Below are 27,351 nucleotides of genomic sequence, written 5' to 3' on the forward strand. Positions count from 1 at the left end.
AAAAAAAAAATCCCAGGTGGATTTCCGGCGAGGAGGCCGCCGGCCTGGGCCTGAGGGTTCCGACTTTCCGCAGCCAGCCCGGGTGTGCGCGCACCGAACTTTTGCATAACGTAAGTCGAGGGCTCCGCGGGACGGCGGGCCCCTGTCCTGCGCGGCCGGGCACAGCCGACAGAGGGCGCCGGCGGCTCCTCGCCAGGGGCCTCGGGGGCGGGGCGCCGCGCTCTCGCGAGATTCCCGGCGGAAGGCCCCGTGTGCCCAACATGGCCGACACACTGCTGCTTCTCAAGCGGGGTCCCGGCCGCCCCATGTGGCTGCGGGTCCGCAAGTCCCGGCCCAAGCTCATGCTCAGCCGCCGGTCCCGCCGCCGGCTCGGCCCCCTGCGCTGGTGCAGCCGGCGGCGCTGGCGGCGGCGGCTGCTGCAGGCGCAGGCGGCCGGCGTGGACTGCAGGGAGAGCGCCTGCAAGGGGCCGCGCGCGGCGGCGCCGGAGGCCTGGAGGCCCAAGAAGGCGATCCCCCGGCCGGCCCCCAGCCCAGCCCCGGCCCCCGCCCGCAGGGGCCCTGCCAGCGGCCCCATCTCGCCCGTGCGGCATCTGGGCCCGGGCCGCGCGCTGCTGCTGCTGCCGGTGGAGCAGGTGGGTTGCCCCGGCGGGTGCCCCCGCGGGCGGAGGGCTGTCGGGGTCCGGGAGAGGGCCGAGGCCCGCCCCGGCCTCCCGGGGGGCTTCAGGCGGGCTGGCCTCGCGGTGGCTGCAAGGCTTCCCGCCGGAGGGGATCTTCACGCTGGTGTAAGCGATGACAGGTCCCGTTCACTGCGAGCTTAGTACCGGAGTACTGAGTACTTAGTACCGGAGTCCACGGGCTGCAGGTGCAGGAACCGGTTTAATCCAAGTGGGAGAAGCAGCCGAGGTCAGGCCTGGTGGACGCTGGTCTGGGAGATGCCTCTTCTAATGCTGGGGGGCGGTGAGGACCCAGGAGGGGGACTTGGCAGGACCGGGTCAGAGCCGAGCTCGTGGGGCCCCGCGTTCTGGGTCAGGTTTCGCCAGGCTGCCTCTCAAGCTGCCATGGGGGACGGTCTTGAGTTACAGATGTCAGGTGTGAGATGGTCCCCCCGCCCCAGGGCGATATGCTGTACTTCCTGGACGTCAGCTGACTTCTTTTCGTTTCTGAGATGGATGTATTCATTTATCTGAAGGGCAGAGCGGCAGCTGGCAGGGTCCGGCCAGGCCAAAGCTGGGAACCAGAAGCTCCATCCCGGTCTCCCACGTGGGCGCAGGGCCTCTGCTGCCTTCCCCCGCTCATCAGCAGGAAGCCGGATCCACGCCACAGTGGCTCGGCCTTGGATCCGCGCTCGTACGTGGGATGGCCGTGTCACAGGCAGCTGCCCCACAACGCCAGCCCCTCGGCCACCTTTAAAAAAATAGTTTGTTTTCATCAACTTGGGAGGAAAAAGAGAGAGAGAGCTTCCTCTGCTGGTTCACAAAGCCCGTGACAGCCAGGGCTGGGCTGGGCTAAGCCAGCTAAGCCAGCAGCCTAGAACTCACCATTCCAGCCTCCCACGGGCGTGGCAGGGCCTCCAACGCTGTACCATCATCTGCTGTCCCAGAGTGTGTTAGCAGGCGGAGAGCCAGGCACTCCCGACGGGGTGCAGGCTGCCCCCCGCCGCCGTCCCGTGAACGGGTCAGGGTCTCAGCAGTGACCGGGATCCTTACTTCCTGCTTCCTCTTCCTCCCGGCCAGGGCTTCACCTTCAGCGGCGTGTGCCGGCTGACTTGCCTCTACGGCCAGGTGGAGGTGTTCGGCTTCACCATCAGCCAAGGCCAGCCTGCCCAAGATGCCTTCTCGGCCTGCACGCACTCTCACCTGACCATCAACGCCGTCCACTACTCCGTGCCCGAGAAGAGCAAGAAGGAGGTGAAAAGGGAAGCCCGGACCCTGCTGAGAGCGCATCTTAACCTGGGTGAGGAGAGGGGCGGCGCGGTTTTCCTCGAGGCCAAATTGACTGCAGGAAGGCCGGTGATTTCTAGGTGCCGTGGTGCTAAGTACCTTACTCTATCTTTTTAAATCCATGTTTCACCATTTTGTACAAGAGAAGAATTATCCAAGGTGACGAAACTTTTTTTAAGGATTTATTCATTTATTTAAAGAGTTACACAGAGAGAGTAGGAGAGGCGGGGTGGGGGGGAGGTCCTGCATCTGCTGGTTCACTCCCCAGATGGCTGCAGTGGCCAGAACAGTGCCCATCTGAAGTCAGGAGCCAGGAGCTTCCTCCGGGTCTCCCACGCGGGTGCAGGGGCCCAAGGACTTGGGCCATCTTCCACTGCTTTCCCAGGCCATAGCAGAGAGCTGGATCGGAAGTGGAGCATCTGGGACCTGAACCAGTGCCCATGTGGGATGCTGGCACTGCAGACTGGGGCTTTAACCTGCTATGCCACAGCGCCAGCCCCTAAAGCTGTTATTTAATATGACTTCCTGAAAAAGATTCTGAGACATAATTCTTTTCTTTTTTTTTTTAATATTTTATTTATTTATCTGAAAGGCAGAGTTACAGAGTGAAGGGGGTTCAGAGAAAGGTCTTCCATCTGCTGATTTCACTCCCCAAATGGCCTCAATGCCTGGAGCTGGCCAGTCTGGAGCCCGCAGCTTCTTCCAGGTCCCCCCTGCTGGTGAGGGGCCCAAGCACTTGGGCCATCTTCTGCTGCCTTCCCAGGCCATAGCAGAGAGCGGGGTCAAAAGAGGAGCGGCCAGGACTCCAGCCAGCACCCATGTGGGATGCTGGCACCCAGGTCGAGGCTTTAGCCCACTATGCCACAGCACTGGCCCCGGACATAATTCTGCTTTCAAGAAGTTGACAATTTAGATGAAGAGATAGCAGACTCAGAGGTCATAAAATTTGGTGGAACGACTATTTTTTAATGTTTATTGTTTGCATTTCCTTAAAAGGAAGAGTGACAGAGAGGTGTCGTCTCTTCCATCCGTTGGTTCACTCTCCAAATGTCCACAAGAGCCAGGGCCGGGAACTCAGTCCTGGTCTTCCATGGGTAGCAGAGAGCCACGTACTTGCCATTGTCTCTGCCTCCCAAGGTGCACTAGCAGAGTAGAAGTGGAGCCGGGACTCGAACCTGTGGTGTTCCAGTCAGTGGCTCAATGTGCTGCACTAGAGCAGTATGTTTCTTTCTTTTTTCTTTCTCTGATCTATTTGAAAGGCAGAGAAAGAAACCTTTCATTCCCTGGTTCACCATCAAATAAATGCCTGCAACAGCTAGGATTCGGCCAGGCCAAAGCCAGGAGTCCAAAACCCAATCCAGGTCTCCCACGTGGGGGCAGGGGCCCAAATACTTGAGCCGTCACGTGCTGCTTCCTGGGGTGTGACAGAGAACAGGAGGGAGAGACAGAAAAAGATCGTCCAAAAGGTCTTCCCTCTGCGGACTCCTCAGATTGCTGCAAGTGCCAGGCCTGGGACAGGCCGAAGCCAGGAGCCTGGCCCCCCACCCTGCTCCCCATGCGGGAGACAGGGGTCTGAGTACTTGGGCCATTACCTGCTGCCTTCCCAGATGCGTTAGCTGGAGGCTAGGTCTGAAGTGGAGCAGCTGGGACTCAAACCAGTGCTACAGGATCTGCTGCTGGTGTCCCAGGAGGTGGTTTAACCACCGTCCCCCCAAATGGCTTCTTTTTTTTTTTTTTTTTTTTTTTGACAGGCAGAGTGGACAGTGAGAGAGAGAGACAGAGAGAAAGGTCTTCCTTTGCCGTTGGTTCACCCTCCATGGCCGCTGTGGCCGGCGCACCGCGCTGATCCGATGGCAGGAGCCAGGTGCTTCTCCTGGTCTCCCATGGGGTGCAGGGCCCAAGCACCTGGGCCATCCTCCACTGCACTCCCTGGCCACAGCAGAGAGCTGGCCTGGAAGAGGGCAACCGGGACAGAATCCGGCGCCCTGACCGGGACTAGAACCCGGTGTGCCGGCGCCGCAAGGCGGAGGATTAGCCTAGTGAGCCGCAGCGCTGGCCCCAAACGGCTTCTTAACTGCTGTGCCAGATCCCCTCCCCATAATACTATTTTTGAGAGAGAGAGAGACATCTGGTTCACTTCCCAAGTCCACAGATGTCAGGCTGGGCTGGGCTGGGCTGGGCTGGGCTGGGCCGGGCCAGGGCCAGAGCTGGAAGCCAGGCAAGCTGTCCAGTTCTCCCACGTGGACGGCAGGGACCCAGCTACTGAGCCGTCCCACTGCCCCCCGGCTCTGTCTGCAGGAAGCGGCGGTCGGGAGCTGAGTCCCTCTGACGCGGGATGCGGGCGTCTCGCCACTCGGCTGAATGCCCGCTCCTGGGTTCGCGCCTCTAAGGGGGTTGTTCTTCTCTTACAGAGGACCGACGCTGGGCGATGAAGAACTTTTCTCCGCTCTGTTCCCTGGTGCTGCTGGAACGCGCGAAGAGCTCTGCCGTAGACTTCATCAGCAGCCACCTGGGCTTATCTGACGTTTTCCTCCAAGAGGTAGGACAGGTCTTCATTCCGGGTGTGCTGACCATTTTTCCAAAGCAGTCCTGTCAGTTGACTGCGTAGGATGCTGTCTCATGGTAGTGCTGCGGGCCCCAGAGTGTGGTGCGTGCACAGGTAGAAGAACCAGAGTGGGAGACAGATCACACACAGCACCTCGCCCGTCCTCAGTTCCAGTCTGCAGCAGAAGCTGCCATTTCACACTGTAGTTGGCTGAGGGTCTTTTTTTTAAAAGACTTATTTATTTGAGAGGTAGAGTTAACAGACAGAGAAGGAGGGACAGAGACAGAGGTCTTCTATCTGCTAGCTCACTCCCCAAATGGCTGCAATAGCCGGGGGTGAGCTGATGAGGAGCCAGCAGCTTCCAGGTCTTCCACACGGGTGCCGGGGCCCAAGTGCCTGGGCCATCTTCCACTGCTTTCCCAGGCCACAGCAGAGAGCTGGATCTGAAGCGGAGCAGCTGGGACTTGAACAGACACCTATATGGGATGCTGTCGCCACTTTACCACTGTGCAGCCCCAGTGGTTGTCTTTGTTAGTTTGAGACAATATAAGTCTTCTCTGTAATAGTTTGGATGTGTTCCTAGTTCCGTCTCTCTTCTCACCTCTAACTTCTTGCTAGCCATTTTACTGATTTCTTATAGTCAAGTCCCAGGAGCCACGAGGTTGTAGGAGAGACCACGTGTGTGGTGTGAGGCGTATGGGCCTGAGCACGGGTGTGTGTGGAGTTGCCACGAGCTGAGGGCCTGCAGATTTAGGTCGGTTTCCCTGGCGATGGGACAGCGGGTCCGGAGTTGTGGGAAGAAGGTAGATGAGATCATGGCATGGAGGGGTGGGTCCTGGGTGCCCCAGCAGTCGAGGTCAAGATGAGGGAGCCGCAGAGGAGGCCGAGGAGGGGAGGCCAGGAAGGAAGGGAGGAGCCTGGCGAGTGGCGTGGGTGGGCGCGGAGGGTGGCTCCCAGGAATGGGGTCAAGTGTCTACACAGGTCCAGCCGTCCGGGGAAGGTGGGGGTGAGTCAGTAGCTGGAGGGGAAGTGTGGTCAAGAAAGGTGTGAATTTTGATAGGCGGGTTGGAAACCAGAATCCTGGCTCAGACAGAGGTGGGAGTGACGCGGAGGAGAGGTGTTGGTGGCTTTCGGTGGGCACCCTGGGGAGGCTGTCATCTGCTTGTCCCCTGACAGCTGAGAGGAGGCAGGGGTCACTGAGCTGGGAGCACGTTGTGGGTGGGTGTTGGAGGGGTAAGGGGAGGGCACAGTGGACTGGCGAGTGGACTTGTGGTTCCGTTTCAGGCTGCAGAGTCTGGGCCCCCGGGGAGGAAGCAGGGTCCCAGATGCTGTGCCCAGACGCATTGTTTCCGGCTTCGTGTGTTTTCCCGGGACTAACCCAGCTTCCCTGTTGTTGGTCCTCCTTGTGCTCGTGTCTGGACAGCTTCCCCCTACCCCCAGCCTCCCCTTAGGCCTCAGTACATTCTGGAGTTACTCTCGGGGCTGTCCAGCTGCCTGCTAATGTGCCTGGGAAAGCAGCGGAAGATGGCCCAAGCCCTTTGGCTCCTGCACCCGTGCAGAGACCTGGATGAGCTGGCTCCTGGCTCCAGCCTGGCCCAGCCCTGCTCATTGTGGCCATCTGGGGAGTGAACCACTGGATGGAAGACCTCTCTCTGCCTTTCAAATAAGTAAAAAAAAAAAAAAAAAAAAAAAAACTTTTTTTTTTTTTTTTAAAGAAGCATTTAAAATATGTATTTACTTGAAAGGCAGAGTGACAGAGAGGGAGAGACAGGTATCTTCCATTTGCTGGCTCACTCCCCAGATGGCCGTCATAGCCAGAGCCAGGCTGAAGCAGGAGCCTGGAACTTGATCCGTGTCTCCCAAGTTGGTGGCGGGAACTCGGTACTAAAGCCGTCACCAGGGTGCATAGCAACAGGAAGCAGGGTCAGAGGCCAAGGATCTGGGACTTGAACCAGCTTTATGTGGGATGCAGGTATCCAAAGCAGGATCTCAATCACCACACCAAGCACCCACTCCATGTGGTGGTTTTTTTTTTTTTTTTTTTTTTTTTTTTTTTTTTTTAAGATTTATTTTATTTATTTGAAAGGCAGTTACAGAGAGGCAGGGGCAGAGAAGAGAGAGGTCTTCCATCTGCTGGTGCACTCCCCAGTTGGCTACAATGGCCAGAGCTGGGCTGATCAGGAGCTAGGAGCTTCTTGCGGGTCTCCTACATAGGTGCAGGGGTCCAAAGGGCCACCTTCCACTGTTTTCTTAGGCCATAGCAGAGAGCTGGATTGGAAGTGGAGCAGCTGGGACTAGAACCAGTGCCATGGGGTGCCAACACCGTAGGTGGCGGCTTTACCCGCTACACCACAGTGCTGACCCTACCTCGAAGTTTTCTACAGATAGATAGCAGCTTGGGAGCAAGCAAAGGCTGTGAGAGGAAAGACCTGGACCACCTCAGGACAGAGCTGACGAAAGTTGCTGATGGGGGTGGGGGGACAAGAGCAGCCATGTTTATCCTTTGTAGAGCTTATGAGTTCACAGTTGAATACAACGTGACGTGCGGTCTTTCACCTTTTCTTAAGGTGTAAATTGTTCATTTCAGAGTCCAACTCTACAGATTAATGCCCAGTATTTAGCCTTGAGGTCTGTTGGCATCAGAAAAGAGAAACGAAAAAAAGGCCTTCACCTCACCGAGAGCGCCCTGGCGGCCCTGGAGGAGCTGGTCCACGCGTCCTGCGGTGAGTGGCAGGGCCGGCACCGCAGCTGCACAGGTGGGCACTCGCAGCAGAGCCCTGAGAAGATGGCTAATCTTAGGCTACTTCTGTCTCCCTCCAGAAGAGGTAGATGGCTGCCCCATCATTCTGGTTTGTGGATCCCAGGACGTCGGAAAGTCAACGTTTAATAGGTACCTGATTAACCAGTTGTTGAACAGGTAAGAGGGCCTTGGTTCTTGTTTGACATACTGCATCCTGACAGGCAGGGAGAGGCCCTGTGCAGCTCAGTGAGCCACGACGTTCCTGCTGTCCTCTGACCACGCTGCAGGGTGAGCCTTGCCCGCAGGCCAGCTCTTAGGAGAGCCGCTCCGTCTCAGAGCCTGCTGTTTCTGTGGCCGGTGACTCAGAGCAGGAATGAGCTGTGGGATGTTCTATGTTCATTTTAGTTATTTCCATCTACTTTAAAGGCAGAGTAACAGAGAGATTGTCTGTTTGCTGGTTTACACTCCTAAATGCCTGCACCAGCTAGAGCTGGGCCAGGCCAAAGCCAAGGAGACCAGAACTCCATCTGGGTCTCCCAGGTGGGTGCGCAGGCCGAGCACTTGAGTCGTCTTCTGCTGCTTCCCCAGGTGTGTTGACAGGGAGCATCTGGGACTGAACCGCTCTTCTGGTACGGGATGTGGGCGTCACAGTAGTAACTTAATCTGCTGTATGGCTACAAACACATCTCAATTGTTTGTTTTTTAATATTTAATTATTAATTTGAAAGAGTTACAGAGAGAGAAAGAGATTTTCCTTTTGCTAGTTCATTCCTAAGAACCACACAGCACTGGGCAGAAGCTGTCAGCTTCCTCAGGGTCTCCCATGTGGGTGACAGGGGCCCAAGTACTCGGGCCATTTTCTGCTGCTTCCCAGGCCATTAGCAGCGAGCTGGATCAGAAATGGGACAGCCAGGACGCAGACTGGCATCCGTATAGACAGCTTTACCCATACACCTGAATTGTACTTTATGAAGTTTTGGGGCCAATGTTGTGGTGCAGCTTAAACCACCTCTGGCCATGCCTGCATCCCATATGAGAGTGCCAGTTCGAATCCCAATTACTCTGGTTCCAATCCAGCCTCCTGCTGATAACACCTGGGAAAGCAAGGGATCATGGTCTAAGTACTTGGGTCCATGTGGGAGACACCCTTGGAATTCCCAGCTCCTGACTTCAGCCTGGACCAGACTTGCCTGTTGTGGCCATTTACAGAGTGAACCAGCAGATTAAAGATCCGTTTCTCCCTCTCTCTGTTGCTCTACTTTTCTTCTCCCTTCTTCCATCTTCGTTCTTCTTGTTTGTTTTTTTAACAGATTTATTTATTTATTTGAAAATTTCAAAGGCAGAGTTACAGAGAGGCAGACAGAGGTCTTCCATCTGCACTCCCCAGATGGCCACAGTGGCCAGAGCTGGGCCAGTCAGGAGCCAGGAGCTTCTTCTGGGTTTCCCACATGGGTACAGGGGCCCAAACTTGGGCCATCTTCCACTGCTTTCCCAGTCCATAGCAGAGAACTGGATCGGAAGTAGAGCAGCTGGGACTCAGACTGGTGCCCATATGGGATGCCAGCACTGCAGGCAGCAGCTTTATCTGCTAAGCCACAGCGCTGGTCCCGAAATAAATAAGTCTTAAAAAAAAAAAAAAGAAGTGGAGTAGCCAAGACTTGAGCTGGTGCCCGTGTGGGCCACAGTGTAACAGGTGGTACTTTCACTACCACAGCACAGTGCCAGCCACCTGTTGGTCTGCCTTTTTTTTTTTTTTTTTTTTTTAAATTTTTTGACAGGCAGAGTTAAGACAGTAAGAGAGAGAGAGACAGAGAGAAACGTCTTCCTTCCATTGGTTCACCCCCCCCACAATGGCCGCTACGGCCAGTGTGCTGCGCTGATCCGAAGCCAGGAGCCAGGTGCTTCTCCTGGTCTCCCAGGGGGTGCAGGACCCAAGCACTTGGGCCATCCTCCACTGCCTTCCCGGCCACAGCAGAGAGCTGGACTGGAAGAGGAGCAACCGGGACAGAATCTGGCGCCCCAACCAGGACTAGAACCCGGGGTGCCGGCACCGCAGGCAGAGGATTAGCCTAGTGAGCTGCGGCGCTGGCCCTGGTCTGCCTTTCAAATAAATAAATCTTCAAAGAATTTTTCGAATGGAATTGTTTTAGGGAAGACCAGGTTCTGTCCGTGTTAGAAGTGAGCATCATCGCTGTTCTGCATCACAGTTTGTTTTCTCTGGTCACCTTTGGAGCAGTCATCCTGCAAGAGTGTGTAGAGGGACCCTGCCTGTGTACAGCGTGCGCTCTTTACCATCTGAGTTTCCTCCGAGTGGAGTGAAGCATGTTAAGATTGCTTTTTCCTTTTTTTAATATTTTCAGTATTTCCTGCGTTGACTATTTGGAATGTGATCTGGGACAGACAGAATTCACTCCTCCTGGTTGCATTTCTTTATTTAATATCACAGAACCAATTCTGGGTATGTATTAAATATTTATTTTTTAAAAAACTTTATTATCTATTTTTTATGTGAAAGGCAGGGTTACAGAGAGCGAGAGAGAGAGAGAGCAAGCTTCCATCTGCTGGTTCACTCCCCAAATGGCTGCAACAGCCCGACCTTGCCCATTCTGAAGCCAGGAGCCTCCTCTAGGTGCAGGGCCCGAACACCTGGGACACTCCCCACCACTTTTTTTTTTAAAGATTTGTTTTATTTATTTGATAGGCAGCATTACAGAGGCAGAGAGAGGTCTTCCATTTGCTGGTTCACTCCCCAAAAGGCTGCAATGGCTGGAGCTGAGCCGATCTGAAGTCAGGAGCCAGGTCTCCCATGTGGTACAGGGGCCCAAGGACTTGGACCATCTTCTGCTGCTTTCCCTGGCCACAGCAGAGAGCTGGATTGAAAGTGGAGCAGCCGGGACTTGAACCAGCACCCATACGGAATGCCAGCATTGCAAGCTGCAGCTTTCTCTGCTATACCACAGTGCTGGCCCCAGCTTCAATAGGAGAAGAGACAGAGAGAGGGAGGTCTTCCATCTGCTGGGTCACTCCCCAAATGGCCACAGCGGCCAGGAGCCAGCAGCTTCCTCTAGGTTTCCCACATGAGCTCAGGGGCCCAGATCCTTGGGCCATCTTGCACTGCTTTCACAGGCAGATTAGCAGGGAAGGATAGGGCTAGGACTTGAACCAGTGCCTGTCGGGTTTGCTGGTGCCACAGGCAGTGGCTTTGCCCGCTGAGCCACAGTACCATTCCTGCCAGCCACCTTTCCCAGGCGTGCCTGCAGGGAGTCAGATCGGAAATAGAGCAGCGAGGACCATCATGGAGCCCAAATGGGTGCCAGCACTGCGGGCGGCCCAACCCACAGTGCCAGCCCCTAAATATTGCTTAAATGTCCTGGGTTTATGAAATTCAAAAGTAATGATACTCATCAAAAAATGTTGATACAAAACATGAAAAGTGAACATGCTCCTTCCAAACTGATGATCTTTCTGTAACTGCCTGCAACAAAACAAACAGTATATTTTTCTATTTTAGGAAATAGAACTCAAGAAATGAACAGTGATGCAGAACTGATACCCAAACCACAGATTTTATTTTTTTAAAGATTTATTTATTTATTTCAAAGAGTTACATAGAGAACGAGAGACAGAGAGACAGAGGTCTTCCATCTGCTGGTTCACTCCCCAATTGGCTGCAATGGCCGGAGCTGCACTGATCCAAAGCCAGGAGCCAGGAGCTTCTTCCAGGTTTCCCATGTGGGTGCAGGGGCCCAGGGACTTGGGCCATCCTCTACTGCTTTCCCAGGCCATAGCAGAGAGCTGGATCGGAAGTGGAGTAGCCAGGTCTTGAACCGGTGCCCATATGGGATGTCAGCACTGCAGGTGGTGGCTTTACCCGCTATGCCACAGCGCCAGCCCCTCAAACCACAGATTTTAATCAGAATTCACCAATCACACCGCCGATGTCTTTCTTCTGTTTCAAAGCCCAACCCGAAATTCCAGTTTGTTTTAATCACATAGTACTTTTCTTTATTCTTTATTTTGAATTTTTATTATTCTTTTAAAGATATTTACTTATTTATTATTTGAAAGGCAGAATTAACAATGAGACGGAGATCTTCCATCACTGATCGACTCCCCAAATGGCTGCAGTGGTTGGGAGTAGGCCAGATGTCCACTCTTGGCCTTATCATTTTTGAAGCGCATGCTGTAAAAATACCTTCATGATTAAGATGTAAATTACAGGGCCGGCACTGTGGTGTAGCAGGTAAAGCCACTGCCTGCAGTACTGGCATCCCATATGGGTGCAGTTTGAGTCCTGACTGCTCCACTTCCAATCCAGCTCTCTGCTAGGGCCTGGGAAAGCAGTAGAGGATGGCCCAAGTCCTTGGGACCCTGCACCCGTGTGGGAGACCTGGAAGAAGCTCCTAACTCCTAGCTGCAGATGGTCGCAGCTCCGGCCATTGCAGCCATCTGGGGAGTGAACCAGCAGGTGCAAGACCCCTCTCTCTGCCTCTGTGACGCTGCCTTTCAGATAAATATATAAATCTTTAAAAAAAAAAAAGATATAGGTTACGTGTTTTTTGGCGGGAATACCACAGAAGTGAGGCTGTGTTCCAGTGCATCGTGTCAGTAGGTGCTGTTAGCAGTGTTGGTAACTTTGGTCCCCGTACCCCAAGTTCCTGGGCCGTCTTCCACTGCTTCCCAGGTGCATTAGCAGGGAGCTGGGTCACAAACAGAGCAGCTGGGACTTGAACCTGCACTCAGAAATGTGATGCCGATGTCCCAGGCAACAGCTTAACCCCCGGTACCGCAGTGCCAGCCCCACCGGCTACTGTGCTTCCGATCTCACTTCCTACTAATGTGCACCCTGGGAGACAGCAGATAATGGCTTGAGTGCTTGGGTCCCTGCCGTCCATGTGGGAACCCCATATTGAGTTCTGGGCTCCTGGCTTTGGCCTGGCCCAGTCCAGGTTGTTAAAACCATGTAGGGAGTGAATGACTGTAAGATCTCTGTCTTTCTGCCCTTCAAATAAAGCAGGGAATTTTTTCTTTTAATTTAGTTATTTATTTGTTTGAAAGGCAGACAAGAGAGAAAGAGAAACAGATTTCCCATCCACTGGTTGACTCTCAGTATGCCTGCAACAGCCAAGGCTTGGCCAGTTCAAAGCCAGGAGCTGGGAACTCATCCTGGTTCTCACACCGAGTCCTCACCGGCTGCCTCCCCGGGTGTGCGTTAGCAAGACGGTGGAATCAGAATCGGGTATGGGCCGTGGCTGTTCCGACCTGGGTCTCACCCACTGTGCCAGTCACCTGCCCGAGTCAGTTATTACTGATATTTCCCAGATGCCAACGTTTTGTTTTGTTTATTTATTTACTTAACAGGCAGTTACCAAGAAAGATCTCTCATCTGGTTCCCTCCTCAAGTGGCCACAATGGCCAGGGCTGGGTCAAGGCAAAGCCAGGAACTCCAGCCGGGTCTCCCACATGGGTGCAGGGGGCCAAGCACTTGGGCCATCTTCTGCTCTCCCAGGCACGTTAGCAGGGAGCTGGATCAGATGTGGTGAGTGAGGACTCAGCCGGCACTCAGATTGGGACGCTGGCGTTGCAAGTAGTAGCTGAACCCGCTATGCCACAGATACCAATGTGGGGAGCAGCCCGGACTGGACTGAGTTACTGGAATTAAGACTTATTCTATGCATCTGCTCTCCCACAATATGGTGCTGGGAGAGGAGTAAACAGCTTCCACACAGCTGCCTCCAGTTCAACCAATAAACTGTAGGACTTGCTCCTGATTGGAGAGCAGTGTACTCGGCGTGTGGGCAGCCGAGTTGGGATTGGCGGAGGAGGACTATAAAGGAGGAGAGAGACGGCATGCACCAGGGAACATCTAAGGGGAACACCTGTGCAGCCCCCAGAGAGCCGGCCGGCGGTGTGCCGCTCCCCTGCGGAAGTGGGGAATGTGGCCAGGGGGAACTGCCCTTCCACGGAGGTGGAAGGGATAGTAGCCAACCCGGGAAGAACCAGCAGCAAACCCGGGGAGGGCCGAGCAGACGAAAGAACAGCGCAGGGTCCTGTGTCGTTCCTCCACGAAGAGGGGGAGCGACATAATGGTGCCGTGACTCGGATATGAAGCCTAGGCAGGGTTTAGTGTCGTTCCTCCACGAAGAGGGGGAGCGACATAATGGTGCCGTGACTCGGATAGGAAACCTAGGAGGGAAGAAGTGGAAAGTACCAGAGAGAGAGACTAGCAAACAGCCTAGGGAAAAGCCGGACGAAAAAGGTGCCGGAAGAAGCTATTGAAAGCCTAGGCATAGACTCAGATACGGACTACGGGGGGAAGCTGGGAGAAATCTCTAAGGTCGAAAGCGAAAGTGAAAGCTAGAACAAACAGACTCGGATGCGGACTGTGGGGAGAGGCCAGGAGAAATGAGGGAGGAATACTGTTGGAGGAAAGCTTGGGGAAACATACCGGGTAGAGAAAAATGTTAGGGAAATTGAAGCCGCGGGGGGCAGGCCGAGGCGGAAACGAAAGCCACTTTGGGATTCTCAAGTTAGCCCGGGAATAGGGGGCGAAAAGTTGAAACCAGAAGCTGAAACGTAAGCCAGATTGGGATCCGTCAGATTAGCCCGAGGAGCAAAGGACGGGAAGCCAGATCGTGGGGCGGAAACGTGAGCTGGGTTGAATTCGCCAGGCTAGCCCGGGGAACTTAGATTGAATGCTAGTGGCGGACACGTAAGCTACGCTGTGTGACTTGCGGAGGCTGCCGCACGCAGACAGAGCGTGCGGGGCTCAAGTACATAGGGAACGCGGGGCTAGCGCGGGGACCGCGGAGTGTGCGCGCAAAGCCGAGCCGCGCAGAGCCGCGAAGCCGCGCAGATGAGAGAGGCGCGGGCTGAAGCGGCTCAGAGCCGGAAAGCTGCCGAGAAGCAGCCTCGGGGCGGGCGCAGCCGGGAAGCCGCGGGGATAAGAGAAACAGAAGTTTAGAAATAAAATGAGAGCGGGAAGCTGCGGGGATAAGAGAAACAGAAGTTTAGAAGTAAAATGAGAGAAATAGGAATGCTGGAAGACAGAAGTAAAATGGGAGAAATAGGAATGCCCGGAGATAGAGAAATAGAGAAATAGAAAGGCCTCCCTACAATACTGCAATTAGAAGGCTTGGATTCGGTCTGCCCGATTAGTGAGGCGATGAGCACCTGCGGCGGCTAGCAGCTTATGCGCCGCAGGTCACCGAAGACAGGCACGAATTAACATCAGTAAGGCCTCCCCACAATACAACAATTAGGAGGCTTGGATTCGGTCTGCCTGATTAAGGCGGTAAGCACCAGCAAGCGGCTCGACCAGAGTGTGAGCCGCAGGTCACCGAACACAGGCACGCATCAGCGCCTAAAAACCTCCTCACAACATGGCGAAGAGAGGACCCGGATTCGGTTTGCCTGATTGATAGGACTTGTAAGAACCTGTGGCAACTCTAGCAAGTAGAGCAGAGTGTGTGCCGCGGGACACCGAAGACAGGCGCGTATCAACGCCAAAAAATAAAAAGAAAGGGGGATCTGTGGGGAGCAGCCCGGACTGGACTGAGTTACTGGAATTAAGACATTCTATGCATCTGCTCTCCCACAATATGGCGCTGGGAGAGGAGTAAACAGCTTCCGCACAGCTGCCTCCAGTTCAACCAATAAACTGTAGGACTTGCTCCTGATTGGAGAGCAGTGTACTCGGCGTGTGGGCAGCCGAGTTGGGATTGGCGGAGGAGGACTATAAAGGAGGAGAGAGACGGCATGCACCAGGGAACATCTAAGGGGAACACCTGTGCAGCCCCCAGAGAGCCGGCCGGCGGTGTGCCGCTCCCCTGCGGAAGTGGGGAATGTGGCCAGGGGGAACTGCCCTTCCACGGAGGTGGAAGGGATAGTAGCCAACCCGGGAAGAACCAGCAGCAAACCCGGGGAGGGCCAAGCAGACGAAAGAACAGCGCAGGGTCCTGTGTCGTTCCTCCACGAAGAGGGGGAGCGACAACCAACTCTTCTAAATACATCATTTCTTCTAAATGTATTGTTGACGTTCCATTGTAAGCAATATTTTAGCATTCTGTAGAGAGGCTGATTCATTGGGATATGTATAGAGATGTATGAAAAGAGATTTATGGGGCCGGCACTGTGGCATAGCGGGTGAAGCTGCTGCCTGCAGTGCCAGCATCCCTTATGGTCACCGGTTTGAAACCCAGCTGCTCCACTTCTGATCCAGCTCTCTGCTCTGGCCTGGGAAAGCAGTAGAAGATGGGGCCAAGTCCTTGGACCCCTCTATTCGCGTGGGGGACCTGGAAGAAGCTCCTGGCTCCTGGCTTCAGATCGGCTCAGCTCTGATGGTTGTAGCCATTTGGGGAAGGAGCCAGTGGTTGGAGGACCTCTCTCTCTGCCCCTGTCTCTGTAGCTCTGCCTTTCAAATAAATAAGTAAATCTTTAAAAAAGAAGAAAACGAGATTTATGAACTAGATTAACTGACAGAATAGTGGCAACTGAGAAGTCCCATCTCAGGCTGTCTCTGGACTGTAGGCCCAGAGATGCCAGCAGCATGGCTCTGACCAGTCCAGAGGCCTTAGGACCCAGCCAGCCAGTAGTATAACTCACTCCAGGGTTGAAAGCCTGAGTACACAGCAAGGGGATGAAAAGTCCTGGAGTTCAAACGCCAACCACTGGACTTTGTCCAAGGTAGGAGAGGGGCTTGTTCCAGCTCTCAAGAAACCTGTGTGTCCCCTCCTGCTGCCTGCATGGTGGCAGGGTTTTCCCATCCAGTCCATTCTGTCCAGCCCAGCCTTGTATGGACACACTGCTGCGCATACCCACAGTAATATTTTTCCTGGCTCCATGTACTTTTTTTTTTTTTTTAAGATTTATGTATTTGAAAGTCAGAGTTACACACAGAAAAGATAGATAGATAGAGAGAGAGAGAGAGAGAGAGAGATATCCTCTATCTGCTGGGTCACTCCCCAGTCAACTGCAATGGCCGGAGCTGTGCTGATCCAAAGCCAGGAGTCAGGAGCTTCTTCCAGGTCTCCCACTTGGGTGCAGGGGCCCGTGGACTTGGGCCATCTTCTACTGCTTTCCCCAGCCATAGCAGAGAACTGGATTGGAAGTGGAGCAGCCGGGACTCAAACCAGCGCCCATGTGGGATGCCAGCACTGAGGGGGCGGCTTTACCTGCTATAGCACAGTGCCAGCCCCTTATTTGTTTGTTTATTTATTTGAAAGGCACAGTTACAGGGAAAGAGAGGGGAGAGATGTTCTATGTACTGGTTCTCTCCTCAGATGGCCCAGTAATCAGAGCTGAGCCAGGCTGGAGTCAGGAGCCAGGCGCTTCTTCCAGTTCTCCCCGGCCCGAGCACTTGGGTCATCCTCTTCTGCTTTCCCAGGCACGTTAGCCAGGAGCTGGATTGGAAGTGGAACAGCTGGGACTCAAAGCGGCACCCATATGGGATGCTGGCGCTGCAGGCACCAGCTTTACCTGCTACACCACATTGCTGGCCCCTAGTCATTGACACCGCAAACATGCCAGCGCAGTGAGGCTTTCTGTCTCCTGACTCACTGTGTTACCAGGGAACAAGGTCTCGTGTTGTATTTGGTGGAGTCAGAAGCATAGTCTTTTTGTTTGTTTTCTTTTTTTTTTTTTGGTGCTCATTGTCTCAGATTTGGTCAGTTGGGCACTTTAAGCTGCGCTTGTGTCCTTTTCTTTTTAGCTTTATTTAAAAATGATTTAAATCTTTTTTTTTTTTAACCCACCAAAGAATGTCCTTGTGCCTGCGTCCAGATTCTGCATGTTGGCTTTGTGGTCCTGTCCTGTAGCATGAGTGTGCAGGTGCGAGTGGGCGCCGGCTGCAGGCTGCTCCTCTCTTGCCGACGAGCTTGCTCCCTGCCTCCCACTTCAGCTGTCTGAATCTGGAATTCATGTTGTTAAACCTGAACTTCCAGCCCATAGGTCCAGTTTGGCCATTTGTCCCGGTGGTGTTCTGTACAGCGACTTTGGCCCACCACCTGGTGCTGCCTGGTGTTGGGCGTAGGTCCCAGCTTGTCGTCGTGGGTCTCCCAGCTCCTTGATCTGGAGAGGCGCCTCTGTCTCTCCTTGGCAGCCCGGGACCTCGCAGTTTTGACAGAGAGCAGGGCCGTTTTATTTCTCTCTCTACCTGCCTGTTGACTTAGAAGGCAGAGTGACAGAGAGAGATCTTTCCTGCACTGGCTCACTCTGGCTGGCACTGCCCCAGCTTCCTGATTCCTGCCCAGTACCGCACAGTGCAGTGCAGTTGGCCTTACCACCTTGCATATTGGTAAGCTCCTTGGTTATTATTCTCAATACACAGTTGCGTAGGCTGCCTGTGTTTCATTTAATCTCCCAGTACTCGGGCCACTCCCTCAGCCACAGGCTGCCTTTCTCCCTGGCCACTAGATGCCCAGTTCTGGTCACTGTGGCCACACCACAAGCTGAATCTGTCCCACGGGGCCTTCCACCAGCCACACTGAGGCCTTCACCCTGCTGACCCAGTCACCATGCATTCTAGCCCACCAGCCTCTGGCTTCTGCTGGCCTTGGCCTTGTGGAACTGCTCTGCTCCCAGTCCCTGACCAGAGAAAATAAGTGGCTTGGGCTGGCCAGCCACAAGTGCACGCCCAGAGCGGTATCTGCTGGCTGTCTGCTCTTCTGCTAATCTGTTGCTGCATTGCCTCTCCTGTGCAAATGAGAGCAGTGTCTGGGAGTTCAAGGTGGGGAGCACCGAGGCCAGTGGGCGTGGCATCCCCTAGGTGGTACCTGGAGCTGAGCGCCCTCGTGGGGTCCTGAGCCTGCAGGGGTTGGGGCGCTTGCCTGTTCGTTCAGGGGTAGATCCTGAGGCCTGGAGCAAGCCCAGCAGGCAGCAGGTATTCAGTGAGTGTGGAATGCTGGGCCGTATTAGGATGGAACTGTGTGTGTGAAAGCCGGGTTTCCGGAGTTGCAGCGGCCCCTGATTCCCAGTGGGTCCTCGTCGGCAGTGATGGCCGAGACCAGCCCCCCGCTCCCGTCAGCTGCGCTCTGCTCATTCTGCCTTTGTCCCAGGACCGCCCTTCACCCATCAGAGGACTCCGCAGAAGATGGTGTATTATGGGAGACCTTCCTGTAAAGAAGGCTGTGAGAATTACATCGAGATAATAAAATATGTGTTCAGCTCTTACAAGAGGGAGGCCCCGCTTATCGTCAACACCATGGGCTGGGTGACAGGTGAGCCCTTGCGCCCTCTCTGCAGGGAGGGGCAGTGGGGGTGAGCCCTGGTCCTACAGGCTTTGTGGGGAAGCCCAGCCCCAAGTCTTTGAGCAGCCCTCTGTCCTGGAGCAGGCCTGGGTCTCGTGGGAAGCGCGGAGCTGCTGTCCCGGGGCCTCGCCCTGCTGACGTCTCCTTCCTCGCAGACGACGGGCTTCTGCTTCTCATCGATCTGATCCGCCTGCTGGCGCCCAGCCACGTCGTTCAGTTCAGTTCCGCCCAGAGCAAATACATGCCGGGCCTCACCCCCGAGTACGTGGAGCACACGGATGGCCTGTACACAAAAAGCAAGTCCAAAGCCAGAAACCGAGGTTTCGAACTTCCCGAATTTGCAGAGAATCTGGAATTTTCTGACGAAGACAAAGAGTGTCCACTTATCTTTACGGAACATAAACTGATAGGTGTCCATTCGGAGTTCTCATTCAGAAAAACGGAAAGAAATAGGTAAGTCAAGTCTCATCTATCTGAGGAAACAGCTTCCCTCCCGTTGAACAAAGCCGTCCGCCGTCAGTCGTAGGAGCGAGCCCTCGGACGCCTTTCCGAGTCGTCGCAGCGTACGTTGCAGAGGAGAAGCCGTTGTTTTCTCCGTGGAAAGGCCCAGAAGCAGCCAGCACTCCAGTTGACTGGGCGGGGGGGGTCTTTACCCTGTGTTCCTCCGACAGAGGTGACGGCGGGAGGCCTGCACCTGTGGGGACGCAGCCCCTCGGCGTCCGGCAGGGAGGTGGGAGTGCAGGAGTGAATCTTGCTTACCTCTCTCCAATTTACCTTTCAGAGAATCACATAACAGGATTCTCCGTGACTTGGCCGTGTTAGGCTACCTCGGCCAGCTGCTGCCCCCCACGTCAAAGGTGCTCGGTCCATTCCATGGTCTGATACCGTATCAGGTAACTGGAGCTGGTGGGAGAAACGGGCTGTATGTTGTCCACGTAGCACGTGTGTGGCTTCACCCTTCCAGCAGCAGAGTCTTTGCAGCTTCGTGTCAGTCTCCCGAGTTCGTCTGGGAAGGCAGCCACTCAGACCTCGGGCCTGGGTGGCGAAAGCAGCACCGTGTGTCAGGCAGCTTGAGTCTTCACTGCCTGTCTTCATCTTCATGCACGGTGCTCCTGTTGCTCCCCGCGCGTGAATCCAAGGCCAGGGGCTTTGAGTCAGCCTGCCGAGGGACTTGGGCCGGGGGACCTGACCGTGGGGCCCGGGGTCCGCTCTGCACTGTGGCCTGCGCAGATCTGAGTCCGGGCATTTGCTGAGAATGCTCGGTGGCCTCCAGGCAGCCCTGGAAGGAGATGCCGGACAGGCCCATTGACAGCAGCAGGGCCTGGGCGAGGTCAGGTGGGGGCCCTTGCCTGAGGTCACCGGCAGAAAGGTAGACCTGGACAGCCACGTCGGGTCCCCTGGCTGGTGGTGGGTGGGCTCTGGACGTCCAAGTCCTCGTTCAGTGGAGCTCTAGTTTATGGGTCTGTTTGCCTACTTGGAGGTGCCACCCCGAGCTGAAGCTTGTCTGCCAGTGTTTCATCTGCTTTCCGTTGTTTCACATTTGTTTTTGCAAGCTGATCTGTGTAATACTTTTATGCCTGAATAATCTGCAGTTAGCAGAAAGTTAGGTTTTAGTCATGTACCCTTGGGCTCCAAGGATGCAGTCAGTTCTTCTTAGTTCTCTGTGTTGTTGGGACGTGAATGCAGGCCTTGTCTCCCTTGGCCAAGAGGCCTCACTGGATGGGGTCTCCCTTGCCTTTAGCTGGGAGCACACACGCTTCTGCCGACACAGACGTGCGTGGCAGTTTCCAGGGTTTCTGCACGGGAGCAGTGCCGCCCAGCCCCGCTCTGGGGATGCATTGTCCTTGCAGGTGCTCCTGGTGGGCAGTTGGGCAGAGCCAGCTGTAGTTGGCTGGGTGGTCAGCTGCTCGAGAGGGAGGAGTCAGAGTGGACGTGCGTCTGTTTTCCAGGTCCCCTTCAATGCAGTCGCGCTCCGAATCACCCACTCCGACGTCGCCCCCACCCACGTACTGTACGCGCTGAACGCCAGCTGGGTTGGCCTCTGCAGGATCCTGGATGACGTCAGAGGGTGCTCGGAGGGGCCCATCCTGCTGGCGCAGACCCCGATCTGTGACTGTCTGGGCTTCGGTGAGTCCAGGGTGAGAGAGTCCCCGAGTGACTGCAGTGGATCTGCTGCAGCGGCCAGAGAGCGCCTCTCGCTTCCCACGCCGTGCCTGGGGGCGGGGCCAGGCAGGAAGCAGCTGCTAAGGACCGCGGTCTGATGCTCCTCTCCTCCCCGACACGTCTCCTCGGGGCTGCCTCACCCACTGCTGGTGCTCTCGATCCATCTTTAGGGCAGGTGTTGGCCTGGCCTTTACGATGTCCAAGTCCCACAGTAGGGTGCGTGGGTTCAATTTCTGCCTCCAGCCCCTTATTCTAGCTTCCTGCCAATGCAGTGTGTGGGACATAGCAGGGGTGGGGCTTGTGACTGGGTCCCTGCCATCCATGTGGGGGACCTGGTGAGTTCCCAGCTTCTAGCTGCTGCCCTGGCCCAGTCCAGTTGTGGGCGTTTGGGGAGTGAACCAGTAAGCGGGAGCATAATCTCTCTCGTCTCATGAACGATGAAAGTTTAAGTAATAGACTTCAGGCGTTCAGATCCCGTGGGTGCCCCCAACACAGCCACAGGTGTCCTCCAAACCCCTCCACCTGGGGTGGGGGTCTCCCTGGCATCTGAGACTTCAGTCCACACTGAGGCCTTGGTGGGTCCCTCCCCGTTCCTGCTGCCCTTTGCCATCTCTGCCTCAGGCCTGTGCTCGGCCTCTCCCGAGATCTTCCTGGTCAGACCTTGGCGCCTCCTCTGCCACTTAGGCCCGTTAGCAGCTCTGCAGCTTCTCTTGGCAGAATAGAGGGCTCCACTCACACCGCACACAGCAGCCACTATCATTTCTGCACGGGGCTGCCAGGAAGTTCTTAACTGGATTCTCCACTGCTGTGTGTGTGTGTGTGTGTGTGTGTATGTTTCTATGTTTCTGTGTTTCTGTGTCTGTTTAAAGATTTATTTATTTTACTTGAAAGTTAGAGTTACGGCCGGCGCCGCGGCTCACTAGGCTAATCCTCCGCCTTGCGGCGCCAGCACACCGGGTTCTAGTCCCGGTCGGGGCGCTGGATTCTGTCCCAGTTGCCCCTCTTCCAGGCCAGCTCTCTGCTGTGGCCCGGGAGTGCAGTGGAGGATGGCCCAAGTGTTTGGGCCCTGCACCCCATGGGAGACCAGGAGAAGCACCTGGCTCCTGCCATCGGATCAGTGCGGTGCGCCAGCCGCAGTGCGCGGGCCGCGGCGGCCATTGGAGGGTGAACCAACGGCAAAGGAAGACCTTTCTCTCTGTCTCTCTCTCTCACTGTCCACTCTGCCTGTTTAAAAAAAAAAAAAAAAAAAAAGAAAGAAAGTTAGAGTTACACAGAGAAGGAGAAGCAGAGAGCGAGGTCTTCCATCCGCTGGTTCACTCCCCAGCTGGCTGCAATGGCCGCAGCTGCACCAATCTGAAGCCAGGAGCTTCCTCGGGTCTCCCACGCAGGTGCGGGGGCTCAAGGACTTGGGCCATCTTCCACTGCTTTCCCAGGCCATAGCAGAGAGCTGGATTGGAAGTGGAGCAGCCGGGTCTTGAACCAGCGCCCATATGGGATGCCAGCATTGCAGGCAGCAACTTCACCCACTACGCCACAGCGCTGGCCCTGTGTGTGTGTGTTTTAATGTACATTTATTTATTTGAAAAGCAGAGAGAGACAGGGATCTCTCATCTCCTGGGTCACCGTTCCCTAAATGCCCAGGTGAAAGCCAAAAGCCAAGAACTCAAACAAACCTGATTGCACTGTGGCCTGGAGCTCCTGCTGTCCAGCTCCGGAATCTAGACGGAGCTCAGTGTCCAGCAGGCTCCTTCCCCAGCCCTGCCTCCCATGGTCGCCTCTGGCTCACTGAGGTCAGTAAATGCCAGTGCAGCCATTTGAAAGGGGCCGCGTGGAAACTAACAGAAAACTTTCAGATAATTATCCGACTTCTTACGTAACTGCACATTTGCATCTGCACCGCACTGCTCCAGAAACGTTCCCCCGGACATTGTGATGCTCTGGGGTTCAGGGCCGAGGAGCGGTGGTAGGCTCGCCCTCGCGCCGATGTCTCGCGCTGATGAGCAATACGGCGCTTGGTGGAAGCTTTGTGTCCTAACAGCCAAGCTAAGGAAGCGACAGAGTCTATACATTGCACTCTATATCCTCTCTCTGCGTCTGCGTGTCCCGGCGTGGGGAGGGTCGCTGTCCCCGCTGTCCCTGCTGTCCCCGGGAGGGTGAGCTCACCTGTGGACCTGTCGTGGCAGGCGTCTGCAGGGGCATTGACATGGAGAAGCGGCTCTACCACATCCTCACCCCCCTGCCCCCGGAACAGCTGAGAGCCGTGAATTGTCTGCTCGTGGGAGCTGTGTCCATTCCACATAGCGTCTTCAAGAGCCAGGTGAGCAGAGCCTGGGGCCTGGGGACAGCCCTGGAAGGAGTCTGGTCTTGTCCACTGTGGGGAAAATGAGGAGCCAGAATTGGGCCGAGAGCCACAGGCACGGGTCATCTGTCTGGAAACAGAGTTTGTGGGAGAGCCTGGCTGAGGCAAGACGGAATGCCAGGGTGGCCTCAGGCCCCGAGGTCGGAGCTTGCCAGCGCGCCCGGGCAGGAGCCCCTGGTGTGGCTGTTAGCACCAGAGTAGGTGTGTGGCCGAGCACAGAGGGGCCTCCGGCATCCCTTGGGCAGGTGTGTGTGGCTCCCAGGCCAAAACGCAGGGGCTGCAGGTCGACTGGCAGTGGTGCTCCCGCCATTCTTGCCTGTGGAATGGGGTGTCCTCTCACAGTGTTGGCTGTGGTCGTGGACTTGGACAGAAAGGAGGCACGGGCACAGCTGTGCTCTGGGACGCCTCCAGCCGGACGGCCTGCCTGCCTTGGGGTGCAGCCTGGGCTGGCCATGACGGCTGTCCACGTGCTCTGTTTTTCCCTTTCAGCACGGGCTGGAAGGCACGATTCCTTACGTCACAACAGACTACAATTTTAAGCTTCCTGGAGCATCAGAGAAGATGGGACTAAGAGAAGCTCAGGAAGTGCCTGAAGAGAAAATACACCCGAAACCCAAGCTCCATCGGAAGGTCAGCTGATGCTGGGGACTGCACAGAGAGGAGACTGCTCCTGGGAGCTGCGATGGAGCCTGGCACCCAGGGTCTGGCACAGGGTCACGGCCGGGAGCTGCGCGGCCACAGAGCACACCGTTTTCTGTGAAACTCGTGACTGTTTGTAGTATAGTTTTAACTTTCCCGCGTCTTGCAGCTGCGTGGTCTGGCCACGTGTGGTCACTCACACTGTGGCTGGCGCGTTCTAAAGGGACCTGAGACACCACGCAAGCAGGAAGAACGCACTCAGCCCCTCACCACGCCCTCTCAGGCCTGACTGCCCGGTGCAGGGCAGAACTGAGGGGCCCGAGGCCACACAAACGCACCAGGAAGGGAGAAACCTCTGCTGGGCCCTGCAGACCCGGGGCGGACTGGGGGTGGGTCTGCCTCCTTGGAGCCCCCACTCCATGCCTTATGGTCGTCCCGTCCTGTTTGTTTTCTTGATCTAACTCGTCTTCCAGTCGCAGCTGTCGGGTATTTGGTTGTTACGGGGAACCAGGGTTAACTGGCGTGTGGGAGTGGGCAGCGGTGGCTGCCGGGGCCCCTCCTTCCCACGACAGGTCTTGCTGGCCGAGGGTGAGTGTGTGACCCCCAAGCTTCTCCGGCCATGTTTGGGGTCAGGAGCCCTTCACTGTTTTACTGAAGGAATCTGCCAGCCTGGAGAGCTCCTGCAGGTTCGTCCTGATTCTCGCCGAGACTGATGGCCGAGCTGGAACGAGACTGGGCTGTTCGGAAGGACTGGCGGGCCGGTCTGTGCTCGGACAGGGCTGCGCCCTGGCCCACGGGCAGCTGGGGCTGTGAACCACGCCGGGTTCTGGGACGCAGCAGGCCGCCACCTGCCGTGCGTCTGCTCCCCGGGGTCGCCAGTCTTCATCCTCCGAGCTTGGAATCCCTTTGGGGAGCAGTGGGTGCCGTCGCGGCGTGTGGACTGAGGACTGGCTCCGACCCGTCTCGGGCCTGCCATTTTTCTCACTGGCGCATTGAAAGACCCCTGGGAAGTTCACTTTAACTGTTGATTGGCATTGTCGTTAGTGCTCTGCGGGGCCCCAGGACAGAACCGGGCAGAGGGGCCTCATGTCCGGAGGCCGAGGGGCCGGTTTCTTAGGGACTTTGGCCTCGTGCAGAGGTCCGGAGTTGGTCGTCCCTCTCTGCAGTCCCGAGTGTCTTTCCAGTAACACCTGTTGTAGGCCGTGGACAGCCAGTCTCTGAGGATGAAGGTGGTGCCCTTTAATTTGCATTTTTATTAAATCCCAATTTGCTTCTAGCTTTCAAGTGCTGGCCTTTAAATGTCACCTTTCTCATCGCCACTAGAGGGAGCCGCCAGCTATCGGTCAGGCGGCTGTGCTGGAGGTCCCGAGCCCCAGCGAGCGAGGGTGGACCTGCCAAGGGCTGTCCTTTCTGGGTATCCGTGCACCTGGTCACCAGTGTGTGGCCCTGGTGATCCTCAGACAGGGAAAGGAGGGACGTTTCGGCAGCTCTCCACTCTGCTGCAGGTAGAAGTTGTAAAAAGTGGAAACCCGTGGTCATCACGCGTTCTTTATCCTACACAGGCAAATTAGATAGAAAATCAAAGACACGGCTCAGATTCTGGGATGCGCTTCAACAGCTGGGTTCTTCCCGCGTGTCCCTCTGTTAGGCCTTCTCGGAGGCTGGAACTCCGTGCATCATCTGGGACCGCACTTGGAGGTCCGGGGCAGTGGGATGTTGGGCCGGGCCCTGCGTGCCTGCCCAGGCGTCTGACGGCAGTGAAGGCCCCGGCTGAGCTCAGGGAGCCCGCGTGCTCCCGAGGGCACTCACCGGACCTGCCGCCCGCCACGTGTGGGGACCCAGCAGTGTGGCCTTGTCAGCCGCGGGCAGTTGTTTAAAATTGTCTAGAGCTTGGTGGTGGGATTTTTTTAGGTTCGGATGGCACTGCGGGGTAAGAGCAGGCTATGACGTGGGAGCTCTGGGCCCAAAGCTCCACGCTGCTGCTTGCAGGGTTTAGCTGTGGGAGAGATGCGCACCCTGAGCCTGTCCTGCCTTGAACACAGCGCACTGCCCCTCAGGGCCTCTGGGTGAGGAGTCAGTGCAGTGTCCCTGCAAGACATGACAGTCCCGGCTGGTGCGAAACGGTAAGCAACTCTTAGTGGTGGGGCCTGGTCTGAGGAGACCAGACGCTCAGCGGGCACCAGCCGAGCGTCCCTCTCGGTCACAGTCACGTTGGAATTCTGACACGGAAGCCGATGTTTGAGGCCACAGTCCCTCGCAGCCTGCTTCTGGACAGGCCTCCCTAAGGCTCAACCTCTGAGTGTCTTCGGAAACAGCTCTGGAGGCAGGCAAAGTGGCCCCATCAATACCGTCTTCCGGGGGTATCGCTTCAACGTTCTCTGCACAGTTCACACGTGGACGGTCCCCGAGAGGAATGCGTGAGGCTGTCTGGGCTCTGTCCTGCTGTCCTGCTGTGCGTGTGGTTCCTGTCCAGCTCTTCCTTGGGCAGTAGCTTTCCTGTGCTGTTTAGTATTCTCCGAGAACATGAGTTTATTCTGTGATGTTAGACCGCCGTGGGGGAAATTCACTGCTTAGGAGAAACGATGTTGAGGAAGGTGTGGGGCCTGGGTGGAGCCACCCCTCGCGACTCCAGCTTCCGCACTGCAGCGCTGCTTTGGGCCCCTGCTGCCCTGGTTCCAGGGAGGCTTCCTGCTGATGCCCCTGGAGGCAGAAGGTGGTCCGAGTGCTTGGGCCCCTGCGCCCACGTGGGAGACCGAGACGGAGTTTCTGGCTTTGTCCTGGCCCAGCTGTGGCTGTTGCAGCCATTTAGGGAGTGAACCAGTGGATAAAAACACTCTTTTTCCCATTCTGTGTTGCTCTTCCTTTCAGATAAATTAAAAAAAAATGAAAGGAAGAGGTAAGTAGAAATCTGGTGCCAGGGGCCGGCACTGTGGCACAGCGGGTAAAGCCACACCCCTGCCGTGCTGGCATCCCACATGGGCGCCAGTTGGAGACCGGGCTATTCCATTTCTGATCCAGCTCTGCCATGGCCCGGGAAAGCAGTGGAAGAGGCCCAAGTCCTTGGGCCCCTGCGCCCGCGCGGGAGACCTGGAAGAAGCTCCTGGCTTTGGATCGGTGCAGCTCCAGCCATTGCAGCCATTTGGGGAGTGAACCAGCGGATGGGAACCTCTCTCTCTCCCTCTGCCTCCCTGTAGCTCTGCCTTTCAAATACATAATAAATATTAAAAAACAACTCTGGGCACCAGAGCTGGGGGCACAGGAAAACGCCTGCTCTCCTCGTTTCAGGAGGAAGTGCCGCGGGAGTTGATTTTTTTCTGAGACCCTGTGTAAGTGGAGAGAGGATGCGATGCCCCTTCTGGACTGTGAGAGTGATAGAAGGAGACGTGTGATTTCGATCCTGGAGTTCACATGAAAGAGAAAAATGCATCAGCTCCCCCACCCCAGCCCGTGCCAGTCCCTGGCTCAGCAGGCAGGCCTCGGGGCTGGCAGAGAGGAGACGGCTGACAAGCCTGGCCTGCACAGTGGCTAAGACAAATACGGGGGCCATCTGTGCCGCGAGGCGGGAGCCGCATGACATGCAGCGCCTCTTCTGAAAGGCCTGACCGAGTTAAATATTTCTAAGGCTTTGCCAGGAAAAGGGCGGGCTAGGGGCGCGACCGAAGGGGTACTCGCAGGCCAGGGGTGGCAGGTCCAATCTGGGCAAGCCGAGAGCTGAGTAA

General features: G+C 56.0%; 1 protein-coding gene across 5 annotated transcripts; it reads left to right on the forward strand.

The window, feature by feature from the left end:
- Positions 1–4: 4 nt before the first annotated feature.
- On the forward strand, positions 5–24,908 carry NOL9 (nucleolar protein 9). 5 transcript variants are annotated; one of them, XM_089301550.1, is made up of 12 exons: positions 5–110; positions 1,734–1,953; positions 4,352–4,479; positions 7,073–7,208; positions 7,306–7,402; positions 9,586–9,683; positions 18,280–18,441; positions 18,627–18,924; positions 19,253–19,364; positions 20,421–20,598; positions 22,818–22,951; positions 23,483–24,908. In XM_089301550.1, the coding sequence occupies exons 3-12, from the start codon at positions 4,369–4,371 to the stop codon at positions 23,630–23,632; spliced, it is 1,476 nt and encodes a 491-aa protein (XP_089157676.1). In that variant the 5' UTR covers positions 5–110; positions 1,734–1,953; positions 4,352–4,368; the 3' UTR covers positions 23,633–24,908. The 5 variants fall into 5 exon arrangements, 4 of the variants coding, with proteins under 4 accessions (XP_089157676.1, XP_089157675.1, XP_002716195.3 ...); XM_089301549.1 differs by lacking the exon at positions 5–110 and adding an exon at positions 201–272 and having other exon boundaries at positions 1,929–1,953; XM_002716149.6 differs by lacking the exon at positions 5–110 and adding an exon at positions 230–632.
- The last annotated feature ends 2,443 nt before the right edge of the window (positions 24,909–27,351 follow it).

Source organism: Oryctolagus cuniculus, chromosome 7 (genome assembly GCF_051225735.1).
Source record: "Oryctolagus cuniculus isolate XC-2025 breed Fujian yellow rabbit chromosome 7, ASM5122573v1, whole genome shotgun sequence".
NCBI lineage: Eukaryota > Metazoa > Chordata > Mammalia > Lagomorpha > Leporidae > Oryctolagus > Oryctolagus cuniculus.